A 24,914-nucleotide genomic window follows, 5' to 3' on the forward strand; every position below is an offset into this window, starting at 1 on the left:
TCAGCCCGTGATGGGTGAGGGTCGTGCAGTTGTCCCAGAGCTGGTTCTGGATTCAGCTAAAGCCCAGGAAGGGAAGGGTCCTAAGTTTGTGTCTGCTCAGGAGAATGGCCCTGTAACTAGGTCGCATCCAGTTGGTGCCTATGCAAAATCCCAGAGACCAGACAATTCTGGTGCTTGTATTTTGCCTGTTGCTAATGTGTGGCTGGGAAAGGGTGGAGCAACTCTGTCTGATCAGGGTGAGATCCTAGCCAGGGCACAAGGAGAGCAGAAAGGTGATTTGATCGTGTTACCTACTGAGGGTGTGGAAACCTGTAGCAAGAAGGAAAAGATTCCTGAACTTGTGTGTGGCAAAGAGAAGGAGAATGCTTCTGACCTTTTATCTAGGAAGTCTGTGAGTTTGCCTGAAAGGGGATTGTGTAGGAATCCACCGGATGGGCCAGAGGTAATTCTGGATGTAAGGGAAACCCAGAAAGAGTCTGTTGTTGCTCAGGAAAGTGTTCCTCTAGAGCAAGCCCTCGGTGAAGAGGGTAAGAGCAGAATTTCTGTGAAGGGTGATTTGTTGCATAGAAAAGCCCTAGGGAAAGGAATCCTCATGGAGTCTTTCCAAGCAGTTTACTGCAACTGAAGGGTGTGAAAGTGATTTAATCAAGAAAGTTTCAGTTCCTAACAGCCAGAAATTTTCTGTTGTGAATGGCTCCACTGACTTTCCTGTTGAAAGATCCAGTGTGGATAGCTTTGAGAAGGTCTCAGATGAAGTGAAAGCTGTTAAGAAAGTTAAACAGTCCCACTTCGTCACACAACCGGTCTCTCCGCTGGGCTCGTTTCCCCAGCGTGCCGCAGGGCACAGGAGTGGAACGGGGAGGTGCAGAGGGCTGTATTTCATTTCTCCTGAGGGCTGGGCCATACGTAGGGGACTAAACACTCCTAGCCCCCCTCCTCCCGCAGAGCGGGGCTGGTGCCCATGGCACGTTCGAGGGGAGAACTGCCCTTTCTGATGCCCCAGAACCAGACTGTCCCATGCAGTATCAATCTCCCCCCATTAAGCTCCCGCTCTCGCGGCTTCTCTCCCTTCTCCAGCCCCCCAACCCATGTCCTGTACGTCATTCCTCCTCTCTTCCCTCTGCCCTTCCTCCCCCATGGCAGCTCCCATCTGCCCCCACATGGGCTTCAGTTCCCCCCACAACCGCCCCCTCTAGGCCTGGGCTCAGCAATGCTAGAGTGATGCTTCCACTGGTGTGTCATGGCTGAACTTCAGTGTGACGCACCCCACTGAGGGCCATGGGGGAGCGCACCCCTGGCCGAGCTCTTGTTTCAGGCTCTCTGCAGACACAGGCAGATGTCATAATCACCTTTGAAGGGTTTCTTCGCCACCAGAAGGGCTAGATGCTCAGATTCTGAATATGGGCCCGGGCCACATCACGGCACCAAGCGGGCGAGATGCAGCCTGTGGGCGGCTTGACTGGCAGCCCCGCAGGGGATGATGCTGGAGCTGCCTTCTGTCCGAGGAGCTGTTACACCTGGGTCCTCACCACTCCTGGGCCCTGAAGATCCTGTCGTGCTTCCTGTAAGGAAGGTTCATCATGTGGGAGCCACAGCCCAGCCCAGCCCAGTGGCATCAGCTCCTCTCGCACCAAGGCTGGAGCTGTCTCTATGGGCTTCCCCGCCTGAGGAATCTGGTGCTGTGCCCTGGGTGGAGAATGGGTGCTCTGCCCCACCCCAGGAGTAGCTGCATCTCCAGAGTCAGTAAAGCACGCGGGGCTCCCGCCGCATGGCAGGTGCTCGGGCAATAGACGGGCTGCTTATTACTGGGCATGTGAGAAGCAGACTCGTGAGCCCCTGGTTCGGAGATGAGCCTGAGCTGGCTCTGAGCGGGTCCCTCTGGCCTGGCCGCTCCACGGGGCTGGGGCTGTTGCTCCTCGCTGTGTGGCTGCGGGGTCAGACTTGGCTCAGGGCAGGCAGTGCAAGGGCCCAGGGGTCATGCTCTGGGATGACTCAGAATTTACCCCAGTGGGTCCCTCTGCCCGGAAGCCGAGCAATTGTTGCATGGCACCAGCCTGTCACAGGCGGCAGAGCAAACACATCAGCGGGCTGGGGGAGCGGGGTGGGGGCATCCCCCCGGCACCTGCCGCTGCAAGGCAGCGGTGTGATGGCTGGGCACTGTTGGCATGTTCTGCTGCCAGGCAGGCGAGTTATACCAGCCCCAGGCTGGCACATGCAGCAGACGGGCAGGTGCTCTCTACTAAAGCCAGCCAGGCAGTTGCATTACACTCCGGTGAGCCAGGCACCGCAGGCTGGGGCTGGCGCTAACCGAGCACGGTCTGGGCCCCTTTCCACGTCAGCTTCAGCCTCTGCAGTGAGGCTCTAGCCACCTGGCGCCCGGCTGCAGCCCTAGTGGCTCACCCCGTCTCCGGCCTCCTGCCCTGGCACTTTCATCTTTCCCCCTGCCTGCTGGGGCTGGAGGGGCCGGAGTCACCTGGGTCCTTGAAGCAGCGAGGTATGGGAGGAAGGTGTGGGAAGGCGGGGGCAGGGAGGGATATTCACCAGTCCCTCATTCACCTCCGAGCACTGAAAGTCCTGCCTGGTGCCTTGTTAATGCCCGGCCCGATCATGGCCCTGGCCTGGCAGCCAGGGCTCTCCAGGGATCACAGAGTGGCAGGACTGGGTGAAGCTGTGCTAATCCCGCTGCTGGGCTCGGGCGTGGGGTGGGCTCAGCCAGGACTCCCCGTGCAGACCCACAAAGAGCCAGAGTGTCCCAGGCCCACTTGTTTGTCTCTTCCACGAGAGGCTGATGCAGGTGAGCAGCCGGGCAGCTAGGGCTGCGTGATTCAGCCCATGGGAGGGGGAAATGGAAACACAAACAGCTGCTCCAGGATGGCCGGGCACTCGACCAGCTGGGCAGAGCTGAGCCAGGATGCTTCAGAGCCTCCAAGGGCAGCAACAAAGGCTAGGGACTGGCAGGCCACAGGGGCCAGTCTGAGCTCCTGTGTCCCCCAGGCCAGCGAGTCCCCGCCAGTTCCAGGGGTCAGGTGGGGGCTAGGTTCCCATAAACAGAGACCAGGGTCTGGGGGGTTGGCAGAAGAGGCTGTTCCAGTGCTCTCAGCCCCACCCCCAGCAGGGGCAGGACCTGGCCCATGGGCGCTCTCCTGCTTTTCTTATTGTTTGTCTGTTCTGGGGCCCGAGCCTGGGCCCAGTGCGTTTCTCCCGCAGAACAGCCTTCTCGGGGGTGGCAAGTGCCCACGCCTGCCTCCGCCCCTGCTCCCGCCGCACCCTGGAGCCATGGCCATTAAAAGGCTCCGGCTCCCTAGAGCAATACAGATGTAACCAGCCCCCTCCCCTTGGGACTGGAACGTTGGGACTGAAGCCACGAGAAAGTGGTCTCAGTCCATTGGCAGAGCTGTGGGGAAGGGGGAGCCCAGGGCTGGGATAACAGGGGTCTGCGGGTCGGGATTGAGGGGCACTAGCAGAGCCGGGGATGGGTAGCTTGCACAGTCCCTGCCCAGCTTTGCCTGGCACCTGCTTGCGCTGTGGGCCCCTCACTTTCACAAGCACCAAATCCAGGCGTTGCAATAAACCAAGTCACGCGGGGCGTGGAGAAGAGGGCAGACCCCCAGCCCCACCTGGGCTCAGGGCTGTGCCCCTCTGCTGCCAGTCTGGCAGGGCAATGGCTACCTGCACCTACCTGGGCAAGCGTGTCGCGGTGACACTGTCCCCAGAGCCCAGGCTTCCCTGCTCTGGCCTGGGAGGCTGATTTCCCCATGCCAGGGGACTGGGCGCTCACGTTTTCTGCCTGCTCAGTGAAGGAGCCTGTGACCAGCTCCTATTCAGCCTGAGCGTGGAAGATTAACTGCAAGACCTCCCCATCGCTGTCCTCCCAAAGGCCAACACCACTTGCCTGGCGAACAATACCTGTCCACCCACCACCTACTGAGAAGGAGGAGGAAGCTTGGCGGGGTGATGGCTCCCTCTTTTCTGACGTACCCACTGGGAACGCGGGGCTGTATATAAGGAGGGGACGCGCTGCCTGCCTGACACTTCACTCAGCAGCCAGGACAGCAAGCGCCAGGAAAGAGCAGAGGTAAGTGCCCTCTTTGTGTGTCCAATTTGTAATGGGGACAGAGCGCACCCGAGTACCACGCTCCCCTAGGAAAGGACGGCAGGGTGGGGGACTCCTGGAACCGGCTCTATCAACCCCGCGGCAGTGCTCAAATTACAGGGGGGCTGGGTCGCCTGGCTGCTTTTTGGGGCTACCTCATTGCTGTCTCATGGCCCCGTCCTTCTCACCACTGTTCCAATCAAAGCAAGCTGCTTGACATGCAGGGCCCCCCTGCTTTTTCCCCTGAGCTGAATCTGCCTGCTGGCTGCAGGGTTTAGCAAAGACTCTGTGCTTAGGAAACTTTAGGACTTTTTCCCACTAAAAGGCTCCAGGAGGAGATGCTGAGAACTCGGCAGCCCCTCACACAAATCACATCGCTCGGCTGACCTTCATGCAGGGTCTTCCGGGGCAGTGCTGGGGCGAGCTGCCATGCTGAGAGCAAAGCCCACAGCCAGGAAAGGCGGAAGCAGGCAGGTCCCACAAGCAGCCACGGGAGGATAATAATGAAAAAACAGAGAGCTAACACACACCCCTGTTAGGCAGGGGACTGGCCACAGGGATAGCCACTGTCCACCCCCTGTCCATGCAGAGCTGCTCAGAATCGCCCGCTCGCTGCAAAGCTGCTGCCGCTGAGGATGGAATTCCTGCTTGGCAGAAAACGACCGGCCCTTAATGCTCCCCCCAGGCTTCAAAGCCCAGGCTGCAGCCCGAGCCGCAATGTCGAGTCGCACAGCTCTTTTTAGCGTGCTGGGGTGAGCCCTGCTGCCCAGATCTGTGGGTTGTGCTGACATGCCCTGAGGTTCACTCCAGTAACCGCCCAGGTCACCAAGCTGGAAACGCGCTGCCCCACCTCTCCCAGCAGCATCTGGCCTTGCCGCGTTTCGGTCCCAGCCCCCGCGCTGCCTGTGGGGTGAACAAATCTCCCCCACGTCAGGGCTGAGTCCCATGTGTGGACAGTGCCTGTGAAGAGCCTGGTGAAAGCCCCTAGCAGGCCCGTGGGTGGCCTGGAGAGGGCCTGGGGCTCATTCTGCCCTAGGTTTGGTTCACTCTGTCCTGTCTGTCTGGAGTAGTGGCCAGAGCAGGGACTTGGAGTCCACTCCCAGAGCTGTCACCATCCGGCTGTGTGACCGTGGGCCTCGCAGGGAGCTGTTCATTCCTGGCTGGGAGACATTCCAGCAGGGCAAAGGGCTGCTGCTGTTCCTCCGGCTCAGTCCGGCTTAGTAGCACTGCCTCTCCCTGGCAGTGCGAGGATTTCAGTGCCAAGGCTTTTCTCTACCCCTGGGGCAAGTTCCACACTGCCCAGGCACCCCCAGGAGAGTGATGCTGCTGCTCCAGGCCAGCCTTCGGTTGAGAACCCCCCAGGGTGTAGCATGGCAAGTTCTCTTCTGTTACAGCCAGCAAAGGCTATTTCCAGAGATGAACCTGATGCTTCAAGTCACCTTCCTTGGTCTCCTGTCCCTGCTGGTGCAGGGCTGGGTTCAGAACCGATCCCTGCAGAGTGAGAGATGGAGCATGCTGGACCTGCCGCAGAACAGAGAACTGGTGAGCTGGGGGGCTGGTCTCGCTCCTAGATCAGGGGGCTGAGGCTGTTTGCACATGGCATTCCCACGATGCCGGAGCTGAGCTGGGCTGGAAGCGGCTCTCACTACCACCGGGGGGGGGGGCGTGGAAAGGCTTTTGATGAATAACTGATCACGTCTCCCTTGTAGCTGTTATACGGAGGAGCGGGGGGGGGGGGGGAGCGTCTCTTTCTTTTCCATAACACAGGCTTGGGGAGGCGGCGGCTGGGATCGAAGGCAGCGAGATACCTCTGGGGTGAGGTTACATTAGCCAAGCCCTTGAGAGGGGCCTCGGCCTTTCTCTGCCGTCTCTGGAGCTCAGGAAGTTTCATTTCAAGTGCCCATTAGGGCCTCACTAATGAGCCACAATACCGGTGCCAGATGAATTCGCTCTTGCCGCAATGTCTCATGCCACGGCAGGCCCTGCAGGGCCGCCCGGCTCCCGGGCTGCAGGAGGCATTGTCTGGGGGAGCGCAGGTAAAGCCCCCGCCCGGGGAGTCCAGGCTCAATGGGGGCCTAAAAGCAAAGGGTCACGTGCTAACCTGTGTGTCTGTACGAGACCGAAGGGCAAGGACGTGGCCTGTCGCCCTCCCGCTGGGAGCGGATACCACTCCTCAGCCTGACTGTGCAAGGAGCCCTCTGCTGCTCCCCGCAGGGTCCCCCTGGGAGGCGGCTGGGGGCCCATGCCCTGCGGTGAGAGCACTCTGAGCGTCCCGTCCAGACAAAGCGGGTGAGGGGGGTGCCCCCGGGATCGGAACGGGCCAAGCCCCTTCAGACTCAATGAGAACAGACCCAGATGGCACCTCAAGCCCAGAGCTGTTACCCCTTGGGACGTTCTCCCCGGCGGCCACTGCTGGACAGAGAAAACCATTAACAGAAGGAGCAAGCTAAACCTAAGGGCAGCGCAGCCCCAAACACAGCGAGGTGGAGCGGTATCGGAGCCCTGGGGCTGGCTGTCCCAGGGGAGGTGAGCTCCAGCGAGGCAAGGGGCCTGGGAAGTGGGTTTGTGGGCCTGAGCTGCTCACTTCCAGCAACCTTGCAAAGCCAGGAGCTGCAGGCTGCTCCCTGTTCCACCTGGCGCACCATGTGGTGAGCTTGGAGTCCAGCCCCTCCTCCCCGGGACTGGGAGCAGCTCCCCGCGGGCCCTGTGGAGCAGGCGCTAGCAGTGAGCAGGACCCAGGTTGTTAATGCACCAGCTGACTCAGGCCTGGTTTCCCCCACAGTTCCTAAGTGCCCTGCAGAGCTACTTCAGCAGCAGAGGGATCCACATAGAGAAAACTGGGCCGGCCTTTGTGCTGTCCACGAGGAATCGCAACCTGGGGGACCAGGGAGAACGAGAGCTGGTGGCCCCCGAGAGGGGGGTAGATGACTAGGAAGAGCTGATGGCAGGTAATTGCTCCCTTTCCTTGTCTTTGCTCAGGACCGGCTGGCTTGGCACCGTTAAGACAGACGACGCGGGGCCCCTGTGAGCATCGCGTGGGCAGTTAGTTTTGTCCTCTCTGTCGTGCATTAGCCCGAGTTACCCGAACATCCACAGAGGCAGCGAGGGCTAGTGGAGTGGAAGTGGGACTGGGACCCAGGAGCCAGCAGGTTTATTGTCAGCAGTGTGGCCTTGCGCTTCTGACGGGGATGATGATTCGGGTGGGGCTTCATTCAGCAATGTCTGAAAAGAGCACTCAGGGTGAAAACCCCAAGCAAGGACTAGGCAGAGTTGGTCCACTGTTTGCTTCCCAGCCATCACATGGTGACTGTTCGAGCCCTGCTCTGCCCCAAGCGTCGGCCTCCGCTCTGCATTGCTTCCCAAGAACCTGCAGTAGAACAGGTACCAAAGTGTTACCCTGGGAGCCCTCGAGATCGACTGGAAGGGAGCCCGTGCAAGGGAGGGCAGGCCCAGGTGCCACACCCACCTTGCCCTGCTGAAACGAAACATGCAAATTTCCAGACATTTTCATGATCGACCAGGTGCATTGTGGGGGGTTTATGCCTCTGTGAGCTAACAGGCCTAAGCCATTGCTGGAAGCGGAGCCTGGACGAGAGGAGTCTACGTTCTGGTCCGCACACCAGGAGGCAGGATACTGGAGACGATGAGAATAACAGGCTCTATGGGCCTGGGGGGCAGAGCCGGTGCGGAGGGAGCGGGATACCAGGCTCGATGGGACAATGCTCTGTCCCAGTGTGTATGGTAACTCTCTGTTACCCGGCCTTCCGGAGTCTAGCACCGACTGATTCCACCTTGGTCCTTTCCTGTTCAGGTGGAGTCTTGGCAATACGATCTCGTCGGCCTCTGAGTACGTCACAGTGATTCACTGACTCTCTCCTGCCGCTGTGCTGCTGTGCACACAAACACACGCACACGAGTGACCTTTTTATATTTGCTGGGCTCTGCCTGCAATGCTGCGCCATAGGTTTTGGATTCAATAAATTCTCCTCTCTAACGCCTGTCATGTCACCTTCTTTGTGAATAGCTGCCATTTGGCTGTGTCTCCGCACGTGAGATACCTGCTCCTTCCCCCCTCCCCCGGACCACTCCAGGATTCGGCAAGAAGGATTCACACTGTCTGTCATACAAACAGGAGAATTCAAAATTATGTGTTGAAAAGACAAGGCAAGAAATAGCCACCATCCCTGAGCTACCTCCCGGGAGTGAGGAAAGCATTAATATTATACAATGAGAACACTGCTGCATCTTTAAGGATGGAGTAGCCGCCACTCCATCATCACAATTATCTAATCTACCTACTGTTTATAGTGCACCCATCACCATAGTATCTGGTCACTGCCCGCCTCCCCTGTCTTTTTTGGGGACACCTGGAGTTCCTGCTTCAGCGCTTGAACTCAGAAATTTTGTCTGGCCCTTTTAAAAGTAGGTTTCTTTCGTGTCTTTGCTGCTGTCATGGAAGGACTTAGAGCAGATTCTGCCCAAAGCCCCAGAGAGCACCATCCCTGGGGCAGGTTTCTTCTCCATCCCCCTGCCCGACAGCTTCTGCTGCCTTGATCTCACCCCCTGCCCTGGACAAGCCCTCCCGGGCCCCTGCAGTCAGGAATTCCCCAGGCCGATGCACCGGAGAGGGCACAGTCCTGCAGCCTGGCATCGCAAGGATGTGACATGGTGCTGCACAAGAGGGTTATCAGAGTAATTTGGGTTTGTTTCTGTAGTGAGATAAGGAGGTAAGGTGTGCCCACTGGTACCAAGGCCTGGCCCGGGCCACGCAGGGAGAAGAAATGTCTTCTGAAGCATTAAGAAAGCTGCCCTAAGTGTGGAAAGAAGCGGTTTCAGAAAGGGCTGAGGCCAGGTGGGAAAGGCTGTTCCCAGAGCCTCATCTCTAGGCAGGGACACAGTAGTTAGGGATGGAGAAGCCTCGGCACTCACAGGACCCATTCCCTCAGTGTCACCCACACATCCTGTCCCATCCCGGAGCCCATTCTCCAGCACTACTGGCCTGTTCTGCGGAGAAGCTTCACGCGCCCAACTCCAGGTGGCTGAAAAGCTCCTGCAGGTGCTGTATAGGTCAGCTGCAAGCCCCAGACAACACAGTCGCTTGCCCAAGAAGCTTCTCGGCCTGGCGAAGCGACTCGAGGGCCTTTTCCTGTCTGTAATGCGATGACTTTTGAATACCGGGTCTGATCAATTCCGAAGGTTCAGGGAATGTTCTAAGCACCAATGGGCAGACCCCTGTTGATTTGGGGAAAAACTGGAAAAAGCAAAAGGGGAGAATGGGGAGGGGGGGTCATGGAGCCCCTGGCATCTGGTCAGCAGAGCAGAAAAAAAAGAAATAAGAATAGTGGGAGGAATGGGGGTGCACAACAGCATCCCTGGCATGTGGGAAAGGGAACCCTGGTATGAGGGGCATGGGAGCAGGGAGGCATGAAGAGCCCCTTCCATGTGTCAGAGGGGCAATGGGGGAAGGGAGGGCACCCAGAGTCCCTGGCATGAGGAAGTGGGTGGAGAGAAAGTGCAGGGGGTCCCTGAAGAGAGGAGGGTGACACAGAAGGCGCGTGTGGGGGGGAATGGAGGAATGCAAGGAGCCCCTGGTATGTGCAATGAGTTTGGCTCCAGAAGCAATGAAACAGGTGAGCCTCTAGGTTACCATCGATGCTGTGACATCTAAATGGCTAAAAAATCACATTTAATGGGGGAAGAACAGGGGTCAGACTCTTGGGGTGGGTTTAGGGTTCCTTGTTGTAGAGGGTGTTTATTTCTGGTCTGTTGGATGGGTTCCCAAGCAAACTGGGGTTCCAGAGCAGGGCTCAAGACCTCCTCTCTTTTTCCGTGGCTAGAGGGTGGATCTCTGAAAGGCGGCTCTTCCATTGTCACAGAGGTAGCTGAGAGTCTCCGTGTCACCTTCTGGGTTTCCAGTGAGTTGTGATCGGTCTGAGCCAAGCACAAGCAGGTTGGTGAGTGTTATAAAAAAGGGCTTATATGCTATTTTATATGAATGTTCAATAAGTTTGTTCTTATAACCTAGCATAAGTGATTTAAGTAGTTGAAGCCTTAGGCTGAGGTCAAGCTGACCTGAGAGGAATGCTGAAGAAGCAGCTTCAAAACCCGCTGAGACTGCCCGTTATCACTGGAGATAAGAAAAAATGCAAGGAGTAGGACTGACTGTCTCCCGGAGCAAATCCAGCACCCGGCAATGGACTGTCCACTCAGCAACAGAACTGTCCAATGGAAAAGAGCAGAGACCCCTACTCAAATTAGGGGATTGGACTTTGGACATGGGCGAGGGCGGTGTTACCAACCGTAGAGGGTATAATTGCTTGCAATTTCTGTGGGGCGGGGTCCCTCTCCGGAGGCACCCAGCTCGAGCTGTATTTCTGTACACCAATAAAAGATGCCCATGTAGATTGGACTCTGAATCTAGAACTCTGTGGGATCCTAGAGTCGAATCAAGCACCTAGAGGGGTGAGAGCAAGAGCTAATTGTTTTTTTCCCTTAACAGTGAGCTGCAGTGGATCAGCAGGGACCACTGAGCCCAACCGCCAGCTCCAAGCCCAGGGTCTGTAAGGCCCTCAGATCCCTAAATGGGTCCCAGGACTCCCATCCCACTTGGCAGGGTAGTCCTGGTGATGCTTTGTGACATGGGGGGCATCTTGACACCCTTTTCCCCTACCACTTGCCCTGTCAAGAGCCCCACCCTTAACTTCCACCATTAGCTACTCCCCCTCCAGGTAGGGTGACCACCTTTGTTGGATGGAAATATCACATGAAACATAAGGGACAAAGTTTTATTTTAAGGGACATTGTAGGGAGCCCTGACTTCCAACAGCACAGCAAGGGTTGTCCTCCCCAGGTACATTTCTGCTGCTCTCGCCTACACAAGGCAACTAGTATTTGCTTCAATCCCTTGTTTAAAACCCTCCCTGCTGTTATCAGTTTTAATACAGCTCAGTCCATCTTAAAATAAGTGGGGTGAGGGGTCACTGCAGGAACCCCACCCCACCTCTCCCCTTAGCCCCGCCCCCTGCAGGAGCCCTGCCCCACCTCTCCCCTTAGCCCCACCCCCCGCAGCAACCCCTCCCCACCTCTCCCCTTAGCCCTGACCCCTGCAGGAACCCCTCCCCACCTCTCTCTCCCCTTAGCCCCGCCCCCTGCAGAAACCCCTCCCCGCCTCTCCCCTTAGCCCCGCCCCCTGCAGGAACCCCTCCCCACCTCTCTCTCCCCTTAGCCCCGCCCCCTGCAGAAACCCCTCCCCGCCTCTCCCCTTAGCCCCGCCCCCTGCAGGAGCCCCTCCCCACCTCTCCCCTTAGCCCCGCCCCCTGCAGGAGCCCTGCCCCACCTCTCCCCTTAGCCCCCCCCCCGCAGCAACCCCTCCCCACCTCTCCCCTTAGCCCTGACCCCTGCAGGAACCCCTCCCCACCTCTCTCTCCCCTTAGCCCCGCCCCCTGCAGGAGCCCCTCCCCACCTCTCCCCTTAGCCCCGCCCCCTGCAGGAGCCCTGCCCCACCTCTCCCCTTAGCCCCCCCCCCGCAGCAACCCCTCCCCACCTCTCTCTCCCCTTAGCCCTGACCCCTGCAGGAACCCCTCCCCACCTCTCCCCTTAGCCCTGACCCCTGCAGGAACCCCTCCCCACCTCTCTCTCCCCTTAGCCCCCCCCGCAGCAACCCCTCCCCACCTCTCCCCTTAGCCCTGACCCCTGCAGGAACCCCTCCCCACCTCTCTCTCCCCTTAGCCCCGCCCCCTGCAGGAGCCCTGCCCCACCTCTCCCCTTAGCCCCCCCCCGCAGCAACCCCTCCCCACCTCTCCCCTTAGCCCTGACCCCTGCAGGAACCCCTCCCCACCTCTCTCTCCCCTTAGCCCCCCCCGCAGCAACCCCTCCCCACCTCTCTCTCCCCTTAGCCCCGCCCCCTGCAGGAACCCCTCCCCACCTCTCCCCTTAGCCCCCCCCCCGCAGCAACCCCTCCCCACCTCTCCCCTTAGCCCTGACCCCTGCAGGAACCCCTCCCCACCTCTCTCTCCCCTTAGCCCCCCCCGCAGCAACCCCTCCCCACCTCTCTCTCCCCTTAGCCCCCCCCGCAGCAACCCCTCCCCACCTCTCCCCTTAGCCCTGACCCCCGCAGCAACCCCTCCCCACCTCTCTCTCCCCTTAGCCCCGCCCCCTGCAGGAACCCCTCCCCACCTCTCTCTCCCCTTAGCCCCCCCCCGCAGCAACCCCTCCCCACCTCTCTCTCCCCTTAGCCCCGCCCCCTGCAGGAACCCCTCCCCACCTCTCCCCTTAGCCCCGCCCCCTGCAGGAGCCCCGCCCCACCTCTCCCCTTAGCCCCGCCCCCTGCAGGAGCCCCGCCCCACCTCTCCCTCGTGAGCCCGCCTCCATGCCCCCCGGAAGTCGCGCCCCCTCTCGCGAGAGCCCGGGGGTCAGAGGTCGCCCGGAAGGTCGATAAAATTGCTCTTGTAAACGGAGATTTTAAAAATGGCGACGACACACTTCCGGTGGGCTGGGGTAGCGCTTCCGGGTCAGGCGCGGGGCGGCGGCGAGAGGCGGACCCTGGCCCGGCCGCTCGGTGAGTGAGCGCGGCCCCGCCCCCGTGGCCCTGTCCCCGCTGGGGGGGCGCGTTACCCAGCATCCCCCGCGGCCTCCCCGCCTGCCGCCCCCCTACGGGCTGGGCACCCCGAGCGGGGCCTGAGCCGCCCCCCCGGGCCGGGCCGGTTGGGGCGGGAGCAGAGTGGTGGGGGGGGACGGGGGGGCGGGGAGCAGAGTGGCAGAGGGTGGGGGGACGGGGGCGGGGGGCTGGGGGCAGAGTGGCAGAGGGTGGGGGGGACGGGGGCAGTGAGGCGGGGGGCGGGGAGCAGTGTGGTGGGGGCAGGGGGGATGGGAGCAGAGTGACAGAGGGTGGGGGGGACGGGGGCAGTGAGGCGGGGGGCGGGGAGCAGAGTGACAGAGGGTGGGGGGGACGGGGGCAGTGAGGCGGGGGCTGGGGGCAGAGTGGCAGAGGGTGGGGGGACGGGGGCAGGGGGGCTGGGGGCAGAGTGGCAGAGGGTGGGGGGACAGGGGTAGGGGGGCTGGGGGTTGGGAGCAGTGTGGTGGGGGCAGGGGGGATGGGAGCAGAGTGGCAGAGGGTGGGGGGGACGGGGGCAGTGAGGCGGGGGGCTGGGAGCAGTGTGGTGGGGGCAGGGGGGATGGGAGCAGAGTGACAGAGGGTGGGGGGATGGGGGCAGTGAGGCGGGGAGCAGAGTGACAGGGTGGGGGGGACGGGGGCAGTGAGGCGGGGGCTGGGGGCAGAGTGGCAGAGGGTGGGGGGACGGGGGCAGGGGGGCTGGGGGCAGAGTGGCAGAGGGTGGGGGGACAGGGGTAGGGGGGCTGGGGGTTGGGAGCAGTGTGGTGGGGGCAGGGGGGATGGGAGCAGAGTGGCAGAGGGTGGGGGGGACGGGGGCAGTGAGGCGGGGGGCTGGGAGCAGTGTGGTGGGGGCAGGGGGGATGGGAGCAGAGTGACAGAGGGTGGGGGGGCTGGGGGCAGTGAGGCGGGGGGCTGGGGGCAGAGTGGCAGAGGGTGGGGGGGACGGGGGCAGGGGGGTTGGGAGCAGAGTGGCGGGGGCCGGGGGGCTGGGGACAGTGGGTTCTGGGTGGTGAGGCTGGGGGTTAGTGACGCTCAGAGACCAGGTCACTAGAGCTCACGCTTTGCTGTCACCCGCGTAACCCCCTCCCTTGCTCCTGCATGTCCGTTCCAGGTGCCATGTCTGTCTTCCGCTCCGGCCTGCTGGTGCTCACCGCCCCGCTCTCTGCCCTATCTCTGCGCCTTGTGCCCATCCTGGCCTCGGCCTCCCGGATCGTGGAGGACACGCTCTACATTCACTTACAGCCGGGCCTCAGCTTGACAGGCTCTTCCCAGCCCAGGTCCACGTACGTGCCAGCCACACCCGAGGTCTATAGCCTCATCAACAAGCTGTATGTGGATGCTGATACCCACAGCCACCTCGACGTGCGGGTCCTGCTGACGAACATCCGCAACCAGAGCCTGACGCCACAGTCGCTTTCCTCCGTGCAGAACCTCTCTCACCCGCCCGAGGTGATCCTGACCGACTTCCAGACCAGTGATGGGGGCCAGTACAACCCGGTGAAGCAGCGCCTGGAGCGTTATGCCACCAGCTCTTACAGTTGCAGGCCCAATCTCATCTCTGTGCTGCTGTACCCAGAGTATGAGCCCATGATGGACGAGAGCGAGCTGCCCCCTTGGGAGCCAGACTTGGATGGCGGGGCCCTGCAGAGTTACAGTGATGTCGTCGTAGGGGGCACTTTCGACAGACTCCATAATGCTCACAAGATCCTTCTGAGTGCATGCTGCCTGCTGGCTGAGAACCGGCTTTTGGTTGGTCTCTCTGACAAGGGTCTTCTGGAGAGTGAGTGAGAACCCTATTCCCAAACCAGGAAGCAAAACCCCAGTTATGCTTGTTCTCCTTGGGCCGTCACTGCTCCAGTCCTTTTGCTCCTGATGGCAGGGAAGGGAGCTGTTTGTATCACTCTGTAGCATTTCCCTTGGGCCAGCTTAGGACCAGCCTTCATGGACTCTGAAATGGGTGTGCTGTCTAAGCATCTAGTTTCTTTAAAGGTGGAGTGTGTAAATTGTGGGAAAGGGGAGATGGCATGAGAGGATGAAAGGGGAGAGTAGGTTTCACATCAGAGGAGATGTAAAGCACATTTGAACCATGTGGGCACAGTGGTAATTTGGAAGCATCATTTATTAACGAGACAGGAGAGTCATTTAGGCCCAGCAGTTAGGCTTGGTGGCTTTTATGAAGAGATTTTGTAAACCTTCTAATAGAATTAGCAGTGTTTGGTGGTTTGTATTGCTAACCCTTCCCTGGCAGTACTGCGAGCACAAGCAGTAGCCCTGGGTTTGTGCCTGAGAATTGGAAACTGGCCAAAGCTGATAAGTGAGACTCACCAGACTACTCCCACTGCCTGAGCCAAGGTGGAATGTCATCCCTGGTGAAAAGATGAGATGTCTGAATGTCCCAGGGCCATCACTTGTGGGGGAGGGTTGTCATAGTGATTGGTATCTTGCTTGTGTCCCTTGAGCGTGTTTTGCTGTCTGTGTTTTTATGATGGATGTGCTGCCCTCTGAGTTAAATATTCCCTGCCAAGCAGCACAAGGCTGAGTCACTTGTCTGTGCTCACTGCTGCTTTGTGCAGAGATGATGCTCTTCTGATAGCAAACCCAGGGAATTGCAGCAGCAGCATCTTGCCAGAGTGGCTCCTTTCTCCAATGCACAGAAACCTGGGGCGCGCAATGTCCTTTGGGCACTAGGGAAGTGAGGGCTCAGATCATTCTAGAGATTGCTAAAGCCTCTGTTGGCCCCTCCTTTAACTGTCACTATTTGCTGCTAGCTCTGGGTGCGGGGAGCTGCACACTGTTGCTTCCTCCCTGTTTCTTCCCTTCCCTTCCAGATAAGATGCTGAAGGAGCTGATCCAACCATATGAGCAACGAGCGGAGAAGCTCTGTGAGTTCCTGGTGGATGTGAAGCCCTCTTTGCGTTATGACATTGTGCCTCTGGTAGACCCCTATGGCCCATCGATAACGGACCCTGACCTGGAGTGTATAGTAGTCAGTGAGGAGACCCGCAAGGGAGGGGTGGCCGTGAACAAGAAGAGACTTGAAAATGTAATGCCTTTAAAGCTGACCTAGCGGAATACACCCCCTCCTGCTATTCATTCCTTACTTGTGTGGCGAAATCTGGTGGCATTGAAAGTGAGGGCCTGGGAGTTCTTGACAAAGCCAGGCATGGGCAGCAGGTGCTGTGCAAGCACCCCAGTTTGACAGTTCCTGTGAACACTAGTCCTGATCTGCACTCCCCCTGCTGTTCCGGGCCTGGGCTTCCTCTCCCCCCCCCCCCCCGCAACTCAACTCTGCCAATGCCCCTCATGTGCTGGCTGTCCTTCCTGACTGAGTTGCGAAGGGAGGGTGCAGCTGTTCCAGAGGAAAAGAGTGAAAACTCAGATAGCTGTGAGCGGAGAGTGCAAGGGATAGATGGGACCAAACAGTTTATTGCGTTCTGTTCTCCTCTGAGCTCCACAGAGATGGCCCCTCCATGGCGGGGACCCTGCCCCTTAAGGGGCAGCCCCAGTCTGGGGGAGGATGTGGCTGTACCTCTTCACTGGGGTTGGCGTTCTGCAGAAACCTCCCCCAATCTGTGGCTCATGCCATGAGGTATAAAGCCCTGCCCCTCCAGCCATACCCCCGCGGGAGCAGTGCGGTAAGCTACTCAAGGGGGACCCTCTCCTCCTATCATCTCTTCTCACTGGTTGAGCAGGAGCACTCCAGTTATGCACCTGGGAGCTCAGCAGTCCCCGTTGAGGCTCTCTTTCTCTGTCCACTGTCATGTGTAGGAACTGCCAGCCCCATCAGATGGGCCCTGGGCCCAGCTGGGGATTTCTGTCTCCAACAGCAGCTGGTGCCCAGTGCATGAATCCCCTGAATGGACAATTGTGGAATAGCCTGCCCCAGGGGAGCTCTCTCCTGGGCCAAGGCAGTTACTGGTTGGCCTGGCCCAAAGGATAGTAGGGGAGCTGTGTCCTGTTGGTGGAAAGTGGCTCCTGATTCCTAGAGACCCTCCCCTTCTCTGGCTGCTGCTTTCACGCCTGACTCCAGAGTCCCTTTCTGTCATCCCAGTCCATGCCCAGCAGTGGCCTGTAGCACTGCCCAGTTGCAGGCAGGTGGGGACTAATCAGTGAGAGGCAGCAACCTCCAGCCTCCTTGCAGAACTGCCCACATCCCGGCTGACTGCAGAGGGCTTCCAGAGCTTGGTGTGAAGACACTGCCTTCACTGTGACTCTGGTTGGGGGCTGGTCTAACTGAAGGGCTGCTGGTGGCTCTCCACCTTCTGACCGCGCTGTGCTGCACATTCTGTTTGCAGGGGCTCTCCGAACTGGCCCTCCATGAGATCCTGCTGGTTAAAAATCCCAGGCATGGAGAGAATGAAGAGGAAAAGATCAGCTCCTCCAGCATCCGGCAGAGGCTGCTCGGAACACTGCTGCAGCCACCACAGGTAGGATGGCACAGTAACTTGGAGGCTCTGCAACAGTGACTCCAGTCTGTTTGCCAAGTGCCCTCTGGCTTGTAGGGCTTTGTGTGGCTTCTAGCCCTGGGGAGAGGCGCTGGTCTACTTGACCTCCAGTGAGTGGGGACCAGAAACAACAATGGCTCCCCCCCCAGGAGAGGGGTGACACAAAGGCAACAGAGCTCAACCGCATGTCCTGGATCAAATAACAAGGGCAGCGATGAGAGTAGGGACTTAGAGACAACACAAGGGGGCACCGAGCAGAGGGCCTGGACAGGGCCCTTTGCTGGAGTCAGCTGGCACTGTCCAAAAGAACTCGGCCCAGCTGCCTGCCTGAATGAGTTCTGGGGGAAAGGGCCCTGTAACTGCATCCTCCTGGACTGACCTGATGCCAGAAGGAGGTTGACGGTGACATTCCCGGGCTTAGTTTGGATCCTGTGACTGTAACTAAACACAGGGAGAAATGCAGCCGGATGTTGAGCGGGTTTTGGAGGAGGTGTGGCAGCCTGGTGTGCTGGACACTGGGGTGTGCTGGGGTCTCCCTTTCAGGGGCATCCACGGAACATACGAAGACCAGACCATGTCTCTACTCATGGTCCCAGGGAGGAGCTGTCAGCTTGCATCAGCTTTCACATCCATCCTCAGAGCTCGTGGGGAGTCACTATCAGGGCCTCTTCCCCCCAACCCTTCCTGCCCCCCCCCAGCGCTGAGTAGCTTTGGAATCTTCTGATGCTGTAACTCTTCTTTGCGTAGAAAGACCCAGCCCGGCCTTCTCGCCCCTATGTGATCGGTCTGACTGGGGGAACTGGAAGTGGGAAAAGTTCCATTGCCAGACACTTGGAACACCTGGGAGCTTTCCACATCGATGTTGACAAACTTGGCCACGAAGCCTATGCCCCTGGTGGCCCTGCATATGAGCAGGTGGTGGAGGAGTTCGGAAAAGGTACAGCCAGCAAATTCTGCATAGAACGCCGGGGCGGCAAGGGTTATGGGAACGCATCTGAGTTCCAGATCTCTCCCTCCTTTGGTTTGGGAGCAGTCAGCGTACCCTATACTTCCCCAGCTAAAGCAGATGTGGAGAGCTAATGTCTGAAAGTGAAGTGCTGGAGCTAGTTTTCTTATCCACTGACCCCTTTGGCTGTAAACAGCACCCATGGTTATTTGCCCTGGACCCAGGGTGCTCGCTGACTTGTGCTTCCCTGTACTGGGTATTCACTGCAACTGAAGCAGGAAAACACCAGGCCAACTAGAGTTTGTCTCTTGGCTGACTCATCCCTAGGTGGTGTCTCAGAACCAAACAAACAGCTCTTTGGGATACAGAGGATGCTCCTGGCAGAGAGCTCTTTTGGTAATAGGTTGATTTGGAAGCCTAAACTGCTTGGTAGGGACCCTGTAGGACAAGGGCACCCAAGCTTCAGTGATCTAAGGACTGTGTTGCAAGCAGAGTTGTGGGAGCACAAAGGCTGCCGGTGACTGGCAGAAAATGGTGCCAGCTGCAGGTGCCCTCTTCCTTAGTACAGAGGTCCCAGCATTCAGTGCTCCTGCTCAGCAGCTCTCAACCTTTCTAGACTCCTGCACCCCTTTCAAGAGTCTGATTCGTCTTGTGGACCCCATAGTTTCCCCTCACTTAAAAACTCACAAAATCAGACATACAAATGCAGCAGTTTCACAGCATGCTATTACTGACACATGGCTGACTTCCTCATTTTTACCATATAATTATAAAATAAATCCATTGGAATTTAAATATTGTACTTACATGTCAGTGTATAGTATACAGAGCAGTATAAACAAATCGTTGCCTATGAAATTTTAGTTTGTACTGACCTCAATAGTGCTTTTTATGTAGCCTGTTATAAAACTAGGCTCTAGGTGAGTTGATGGATCTCCCGGAAGACCTCAGCGTACCCCCAGGGTATGTGTACCCATGGTTGAGAACCACTGATCTAGTTTGAGCCAAGCAGAGTGTGCTTCGTTTAAAATGAAACCTAGCATATTGGTCTGTAGCATTTTTAGGCCTTGCCTCTGTATTAAAGATGAGAGCTATGCTGTGCCATGAGCATGTTGGCCACCTGCTGCTTTAAAAGTGACCTGAAGGTGAGGAGAAAGGGACTTAGAGACGGGCCTGTAAGGTTGTCCAAAAATCTGTTGTCTTTTCCATAAGAAATTCAGGTCTCGGTGGTGCCTGGTGACGTGCTATGTGGAAGCTGAGCAGTGGAGGCGGGGGAGAGATTCTTAGGGAGATCATTGAGCTGTTTTTAACTGCTGTTGAATTCTGCTGCCTAATGAACCATACATAGGGAGAAAGGACACTTCCCGTAAAGTGAGAGACCTCCCACTCCGTAGCTGTGACCGCCGACAAGCTCTCCAGCTAGAGCAGGGAAGACTGGACTTGACATTCCTAATGTTCTCAAGGTGAAGGAAAAAGGCCTTTCCTGCCCTCTCTACACTTTAAAGAAGCCCAGGGTTTGAAACCTTGTTTGCAGTTCCCTTTAAGGGAATGCCAGGCAGAGACACCATTCAGCAGCCCCTGCTTCCCCAGTGCTGGAGCTCTGAGTCCTTTTTTCCTCTTGCTCTTTGTCTTCCAGACATTTTGAATGAAGATGGGACAATTAACAGGAAAATCCTTGGGGCCAAAGTGTTTGGAAACCAGGTAAAACCCGCCCAGCTCAGTGTCAATATTTCCCCTCTCCTGTCCCCGCTGCTGCCAAGGCTTTGGTGTCTTCCGCTCCGTGCTTCTGCTGCTCCCTTCCTCGGCTCCCGCAGGCTGTTTTTTCTCTAGTGTGAAGGTGTTGGCGGCGCTGGAGACCTGGATCCCCTCTGCAGCACAAGCCGCCTACCGGGGGAGACCCACTTCCAGGGCAACATCTCCCAGTGTTGGGCTAAGCGCTGGTGTAGATGTGGCCCAGGCTGATTGACCCTCTGTGTCCTGGGGTTTCTCTGAGCAGAGTTAGCCAACACGGTGATGGGAATGGACCACTGGTCCGCTCCTGTGCTCCCCCTTTCACTAGCCAGACCAACAGTGGGAGATTAGCCACCCTGGGTTTTGAGCTGAAGCTGAGGTGTGGAAGGGGAGTTCAGTCTCCATGACCTTGTCGCTCCTTAGCTTGTCTGAGTCAGAGCCCTGTGTGGACACCTTTCTGCTGAGGCCTGGACTGCAACTCCCACTTCCCCAGCTTCCTCTGTTACATCGTGATAGATCCTTGCAAAGCGCCTCTCAGCTGAGCTCTTGCAGTGACTGAGATCAGGCTACTGCTGATGGAGCAGCTCAGAGAATCTGTTCCCTGCAGGGCAGGAAAGAGGAGGAGAGCACCTTGCTTCCTAGTGCAGCATCACCACCTTCCATTGGGGGCTAACCTAGCCAGCTGGAAACGTGGGGCCCTGGGGGGAGGGGGCAATAGGGATGCTTGTGGGCGACTCCCCTTGCTGGGTTACCCAGGAAATTTGTCACTTGATCATATTTGAAAGCAAGTAACTGAAGTCCAGCCATGTGCCCTTGCTAGGAGCAGTTAAAGTGTCTCACAGACATCGTGTGGCCTGTGATCGCTGAGATGACAAAGAGGCAGCTGAATGAAGCGGCAGTGCAGGGTGAGCGTGATCTTCCCCTCTGAACCCAAAGGGGACTGGGACACATCATCCTATTACCACCGTACAGTCCAGAGACCCTGGGTACCTGCTGTCCTAAGCCCCAGCCTGCAGCTGCATCTGTTTCCTGATCAGCCTCGAGCTCTTAGGTTTTCCCAGCTCAAACCTTTCTGTGCTTTACTGGGAGCTCGTCCACTGCATCTCGGAGCCTTTGCTCCCTGCAGTTGGGTAAGTGCCAGGGGCCAAACTGCTGCCAGACTTGGATGGGAGCCTTTGCATTAAATGGTTGGATACTCTGCCGCCATCCCTTTCCAGAGAAGGCCATGGGTGCATTTGTAATACCATATCTCAGCAGCGAGGGTGTTGCATGTGTTTTCCCCAGAAGAGAATTCCTCTAGCTTCCTGGGGAAATGGAACGCCCCTGGAGCATTGCTAGCCTGACAGGCATTTTCCTGGAGACGCTCCCGTGGCCTGGCCCAGCCTGTGTGCACATGCTAGGCAGGAAACAGTCTGGGGCCTGCTGCTTTCTCTTCTGCACGGGGTTCTCTTGCTCTGCGGTAAGATGTCTGTGCTGCCAATTTGCAGGAACTCGTGCCATTTCAGGCTTGCTTGGATTGGCTTGTATAAACAGCCCCAGGGAACAGTGCGTGCTTGTGGTTCCCAGGCACTCACGGGGAAGGGCCTTGTTCCACAGGTAAAGCGGTGTGCGTGCTGGATGCTGCAGTGCTGCTGGAGGCTGGCTGGACAGACATGGTCCATGAGGTATGGATGGCCAGCGTCCCGGAGAAGGAGGTAGGCGACTCCCTCCCCCAGCCGTTTGCTGTTAGTGATTGGCTCCTCATGTGCCCGCGTGGAAGTGAACGTCCCCGCTTGGTCTTTTCAGGCCCTGCGCCGCATCATGGCCAGAGATGGGCTGAGTGAAGAGGCTGCTCAGAACAGGCTACAGAGCCAGCTGAACAGCAGCCAGAGGGTGAAGCAGTCCCATGTCGTGCTGTACACCCTCTGGGAGCCGGAGGCAACCCAGAAACAGGTGAGAGCCCAGGGTCTGCCCGGCTGGGGATCCAGGAGTGCTTGCTGTCTTGCCTAGGACAGGCCAGCAGGGATGGAGGGGAGCTGCTGGGGTCCATCCCTGTGGCAGAGATGCAAACCCTACCTAAACTGCAGCTTCAGCCGGGGACCTAGATACCATGTGGTTAGGTAAGAATCCTGCCTATGCGACCCTAGAGCCTTGGACAAGCTGCATTCCCACGGCTCGCCCTATTATGATCAGGTCGGGTGGGAGCGTTGTTCTGCTCTAGTGTAAATGGGGCTTAAGGAGTGTCTGGTTCCTACAGCGGGCTCAGATAAGGAGCTAGGGATCTTCTGTGTCCCTCTCCCCATGGAAGAGCTATGGCTGCTGGGTCTCTTTCCTTCCCGGGGTGAGGGTCGTCTCCTTGAAAAGCCGTGCATTCTGGTAGATACCCAATTGCAGCATTAGCTCAGCGGAATCAGGGGTTAGTGGAGTGGCCAGTGAGACCCCCCCAAATCCTAGTCTGTGCTGCAGCCACCCCTGGCAGAGCCGCCCCACCGGTGGGTCATGAGTCCTAAACAGCCTGAAAGGAGTGAAAGGTTTTGGGCCTTTGTGCATACTGCGCTGTAAGTGGAGATCACGCCTGTCCCTGCGCCAGTGCCCTAGTAGGCTGTGCCCATCTCTGCCCTGGCACAGCTGCATTTGGTGCCCTTTTTTGCTGCTGACCCTGGCTTACTGTCCCATGTTTGTTCTGGCAGGTGGAGAAGGCCTGGGCCCTCCTGCAGCAGCGCATCGGCCGAGACTAGTCTTGGGACCTGGTGGTTTTTCCTGTCGCTCCCGTCTCACCTTCATGCACAGCCAGACTGGGAATCACAGCACTGCTGGGTCCTGCTGCCGGGGCTGAGTGCCTATGCGTTTGACCCTGCTGTGTATCTCACACCGTGTTCTAGCATCCCACGTCGTCAGTCAGCAGGGCACAGTTCAGGTCTCAGCTGGGTGGTTAAAATGGCTCGTCTGGTGTGGAGGGGAAGGGGCTGGGGGCAGAGACATCCTGCTTTACTGCTGCCAAAGGCCCTGACCAAGAGGCAGTACCCTGCTGCGGGAACAAAGGGCAGTGAGGGGCAGCATGGGCACAAGCCAGGAAGGCAACCAGCAGCACTGGCCTGATGTGACCGGTGTCCCCTGCACCCTCTGAGGCTGCAGTCTCAGAGGAGCCAGAGAACACTGCCACACAGCACGTCCCAAGGGGAGGCCCAGCTCCATTTGCCACCCTAATCATCTTTGGGTTACGCTGTGTGGAGTGGTGACATGAGCGCAATCACCCCCCTTGTATGATCAGTATTGTTCGATTGTCCCCCTGTCTCAGTGGATGGGCCGCCGTGGTATGGGTTGCCAGACCTGGGCGTACTGTGTACCCTGCAGGCATGTGCCAGTTAAAGGTCCGGTTTGCGCAGTCTGTCTCCGTGTGGTAATTGTTCTGCCAGGCCTCTTCTGTTCGCCTCGAGCCCAAGGGCCTGTCCCCAGGCAGGCTGCGTTTGTGCCGGTGGTCTAAGGGAAAGCAGCTCTTCCCGCCGGGGGGGAGAGTCCTGTTGGCTTGCGATGGGAGCTTCACTAGCCCTCAGCTGTCGCTCCGTACCATGCAGGCTCCTGCGCTAGTGGCCGGGACAGCTGTGTCCACAGGTGCTGAGCGCTGGGCCAGCACCAGACCAGAGGCCTGTTGAACTAGGGGGACCCCGGAGGGCTTTTCCCATTCTTTGAGCAGTGCCAGCCTTGTGCTGTCAGAGCCTGAGCTGAAGTTAGCTTAAGGCTGTTCATGGGGATGATACAAAACCCCCATGCAGAGCTCTTGAGCAGCAGGGAAACGGATCCAAATCGCACAACACTAGTGCCGCAAAGCAGCCATGCCCCTCCGCTCCTCCCTGGATCCTGGGTGCAGTGAGGAAGGGGTGATGTAGGAGCCCCTCGCATGTGGTGCTGCCATCAGCAGTCCTTGCAGCAGGAGCTTTGCCAATGGGCTGGAATCTGCAGGGGCTGAGTTTGTGTTCAGTGTCATGCCCAGCGTGTACTCATGGCTCTCTCTCGGCCCTGGATATGGCTTAGGTGCTCAGCTTGGTGCTTGAGGGGCGAGTCTGTACGGTGCTCTAACCAGCCAGCTCTGAATCCTGCATTAGTCCAGCCAAAGTCTCCCAGGACCTGCCCTTCTGTGCCTAGCAGTAGAGTGCTGATTACACCCAACGGACAGCACCAAAGCAGCTTGTAGGATCCGGCCCCGGCCCCGGCTGCTGTCTGTGGCTATCAGTAACCGAGGCGCTTAAATAACTTCAAAAAATAGACCTTGCAGTTGTGCCAGGTGGCCAGCGGAGGGAGCTGCTCATTCACCCGGTGATCAGCACTGCCCCACTGAGCAGAGGGCCCTAAATTACATGCCACTCTTGCTGGTGCTAATGATTTGAGAATCATTTTACTCCCCCTAACACCTCTAGTGCAAGGCACGTGTTAATAGGTCCAGCGGGTGATGCATGTTTATGGGCACTTGAAGGCAAAGCTGATGGCAGAAGAACACAAGGCAGAAAAAGATCTTGGATGGACGAAGAGGTCTCCTGGGTGGATCAAAAGGACCATTCATCCCCCAAGAGAGTAGCAGGGGGTCGTTCAGAATGGGCTGCAAGGGGTGCAAATAATCAAGATGCCACGTAAGAAGCAGCACCTCTAATCTCCCCTTGTGTGTTCCTTGGTATGGGGGCAAACATTCCACCGCCCAGACAGAACCCAGAAGAGCTGCCCATCCTCCTCCTCCTTCCCCCCACTTGTAAGTCACTCGCAGAGTAGATACAATTCCTCTGGCCAAAGAGCAATAGAGGGAAGACGTGCCCCCACTCCCTTCAGCATCTGAGGGTTTGTCTACATGGGAAGGAAAGTTATACTGGTTTAAGCCAAGGTGTGAATTTAAAGGGATCATGGAACTGGAAGGGACCTCGAAAGGTCATCTAGTCCAGTCCCCTGCACTCAAGGTAGGATTAAGTATTATCTAGACCATCCCTGACAGGTGTTTGTCCAAACTGCTCTTAAAAATCTCCAGTGCTGGAGATTCCACAACCTCCCTAGGCCATTTATCCCAGTGCTTCACCACCCTGACAGGAAGTTTTTCCTAATGGCCAACCTAAACCGCCCTTGCTG

At 58.0% G+C, this 24,914-nt stretch overlaps 1 protein-coding gene across 2 annotated transcripts; it reads left to right on the plus strand.

Annotated features, from left to right (window-relative positions):
• Window positions 1-12,510: 12,510 nt before the first annotated feature.
• On the plus strand, window positions 12,511-23,190 carry COASY (Coenzyme A synthase). 2 transcript variants are annotated; one of them, XM_077806319.1, is made up of 10 exons: window positions 12,517-12,650; window positions 13,816-14,484; window positions 15,533-15,747; window positions 17,000-17,131; window positions 17,897-18,086; window positions 19,732-19,796; window positions 20,647-20,731; window positions 21,423-21,520; window positions 21,612-21,758; window positions 22,496-23,190. In XM_077806319.1, exons 1-10 carry the CDS (start codon window positions 12,560-12,562, stop codon window positions 22,541-22,543), a joined length of 1,740 nt encoding a protein of 579 aa, XP_077662445.1. In that variant the 5' UTR covers window positions 12,517-12,559; the 3' UTR covers window positions 22,544-23,190. The 2 variants fall into 2 exon arrangements, 1 of the variants encoding a protein (XP_077662445.1); XR_013344626.1 differs by lacking the exon at window positions 20,647-20,731 and having other exon boundaries at window positions 12,511-12,650.
• The last annotated feature ends 1,724 nt before the right edge of the window (window positions 23,191-24,914 follow it).

This window comes from Eretmochelys imbricata, chromosome 27 (assembly GCF_965152235.1).
Source record: "Eretmochelys imbricata isolate rEreImb1 chromosome 27, rEreImb1.hap1, whole genome shotgun sequence".
Lineage (NCBI taxonomy): Eukaryota > Metazoa > Chordata > Testudines > Cheloniidae > Eretmochelys > Eretmochelys imbricata.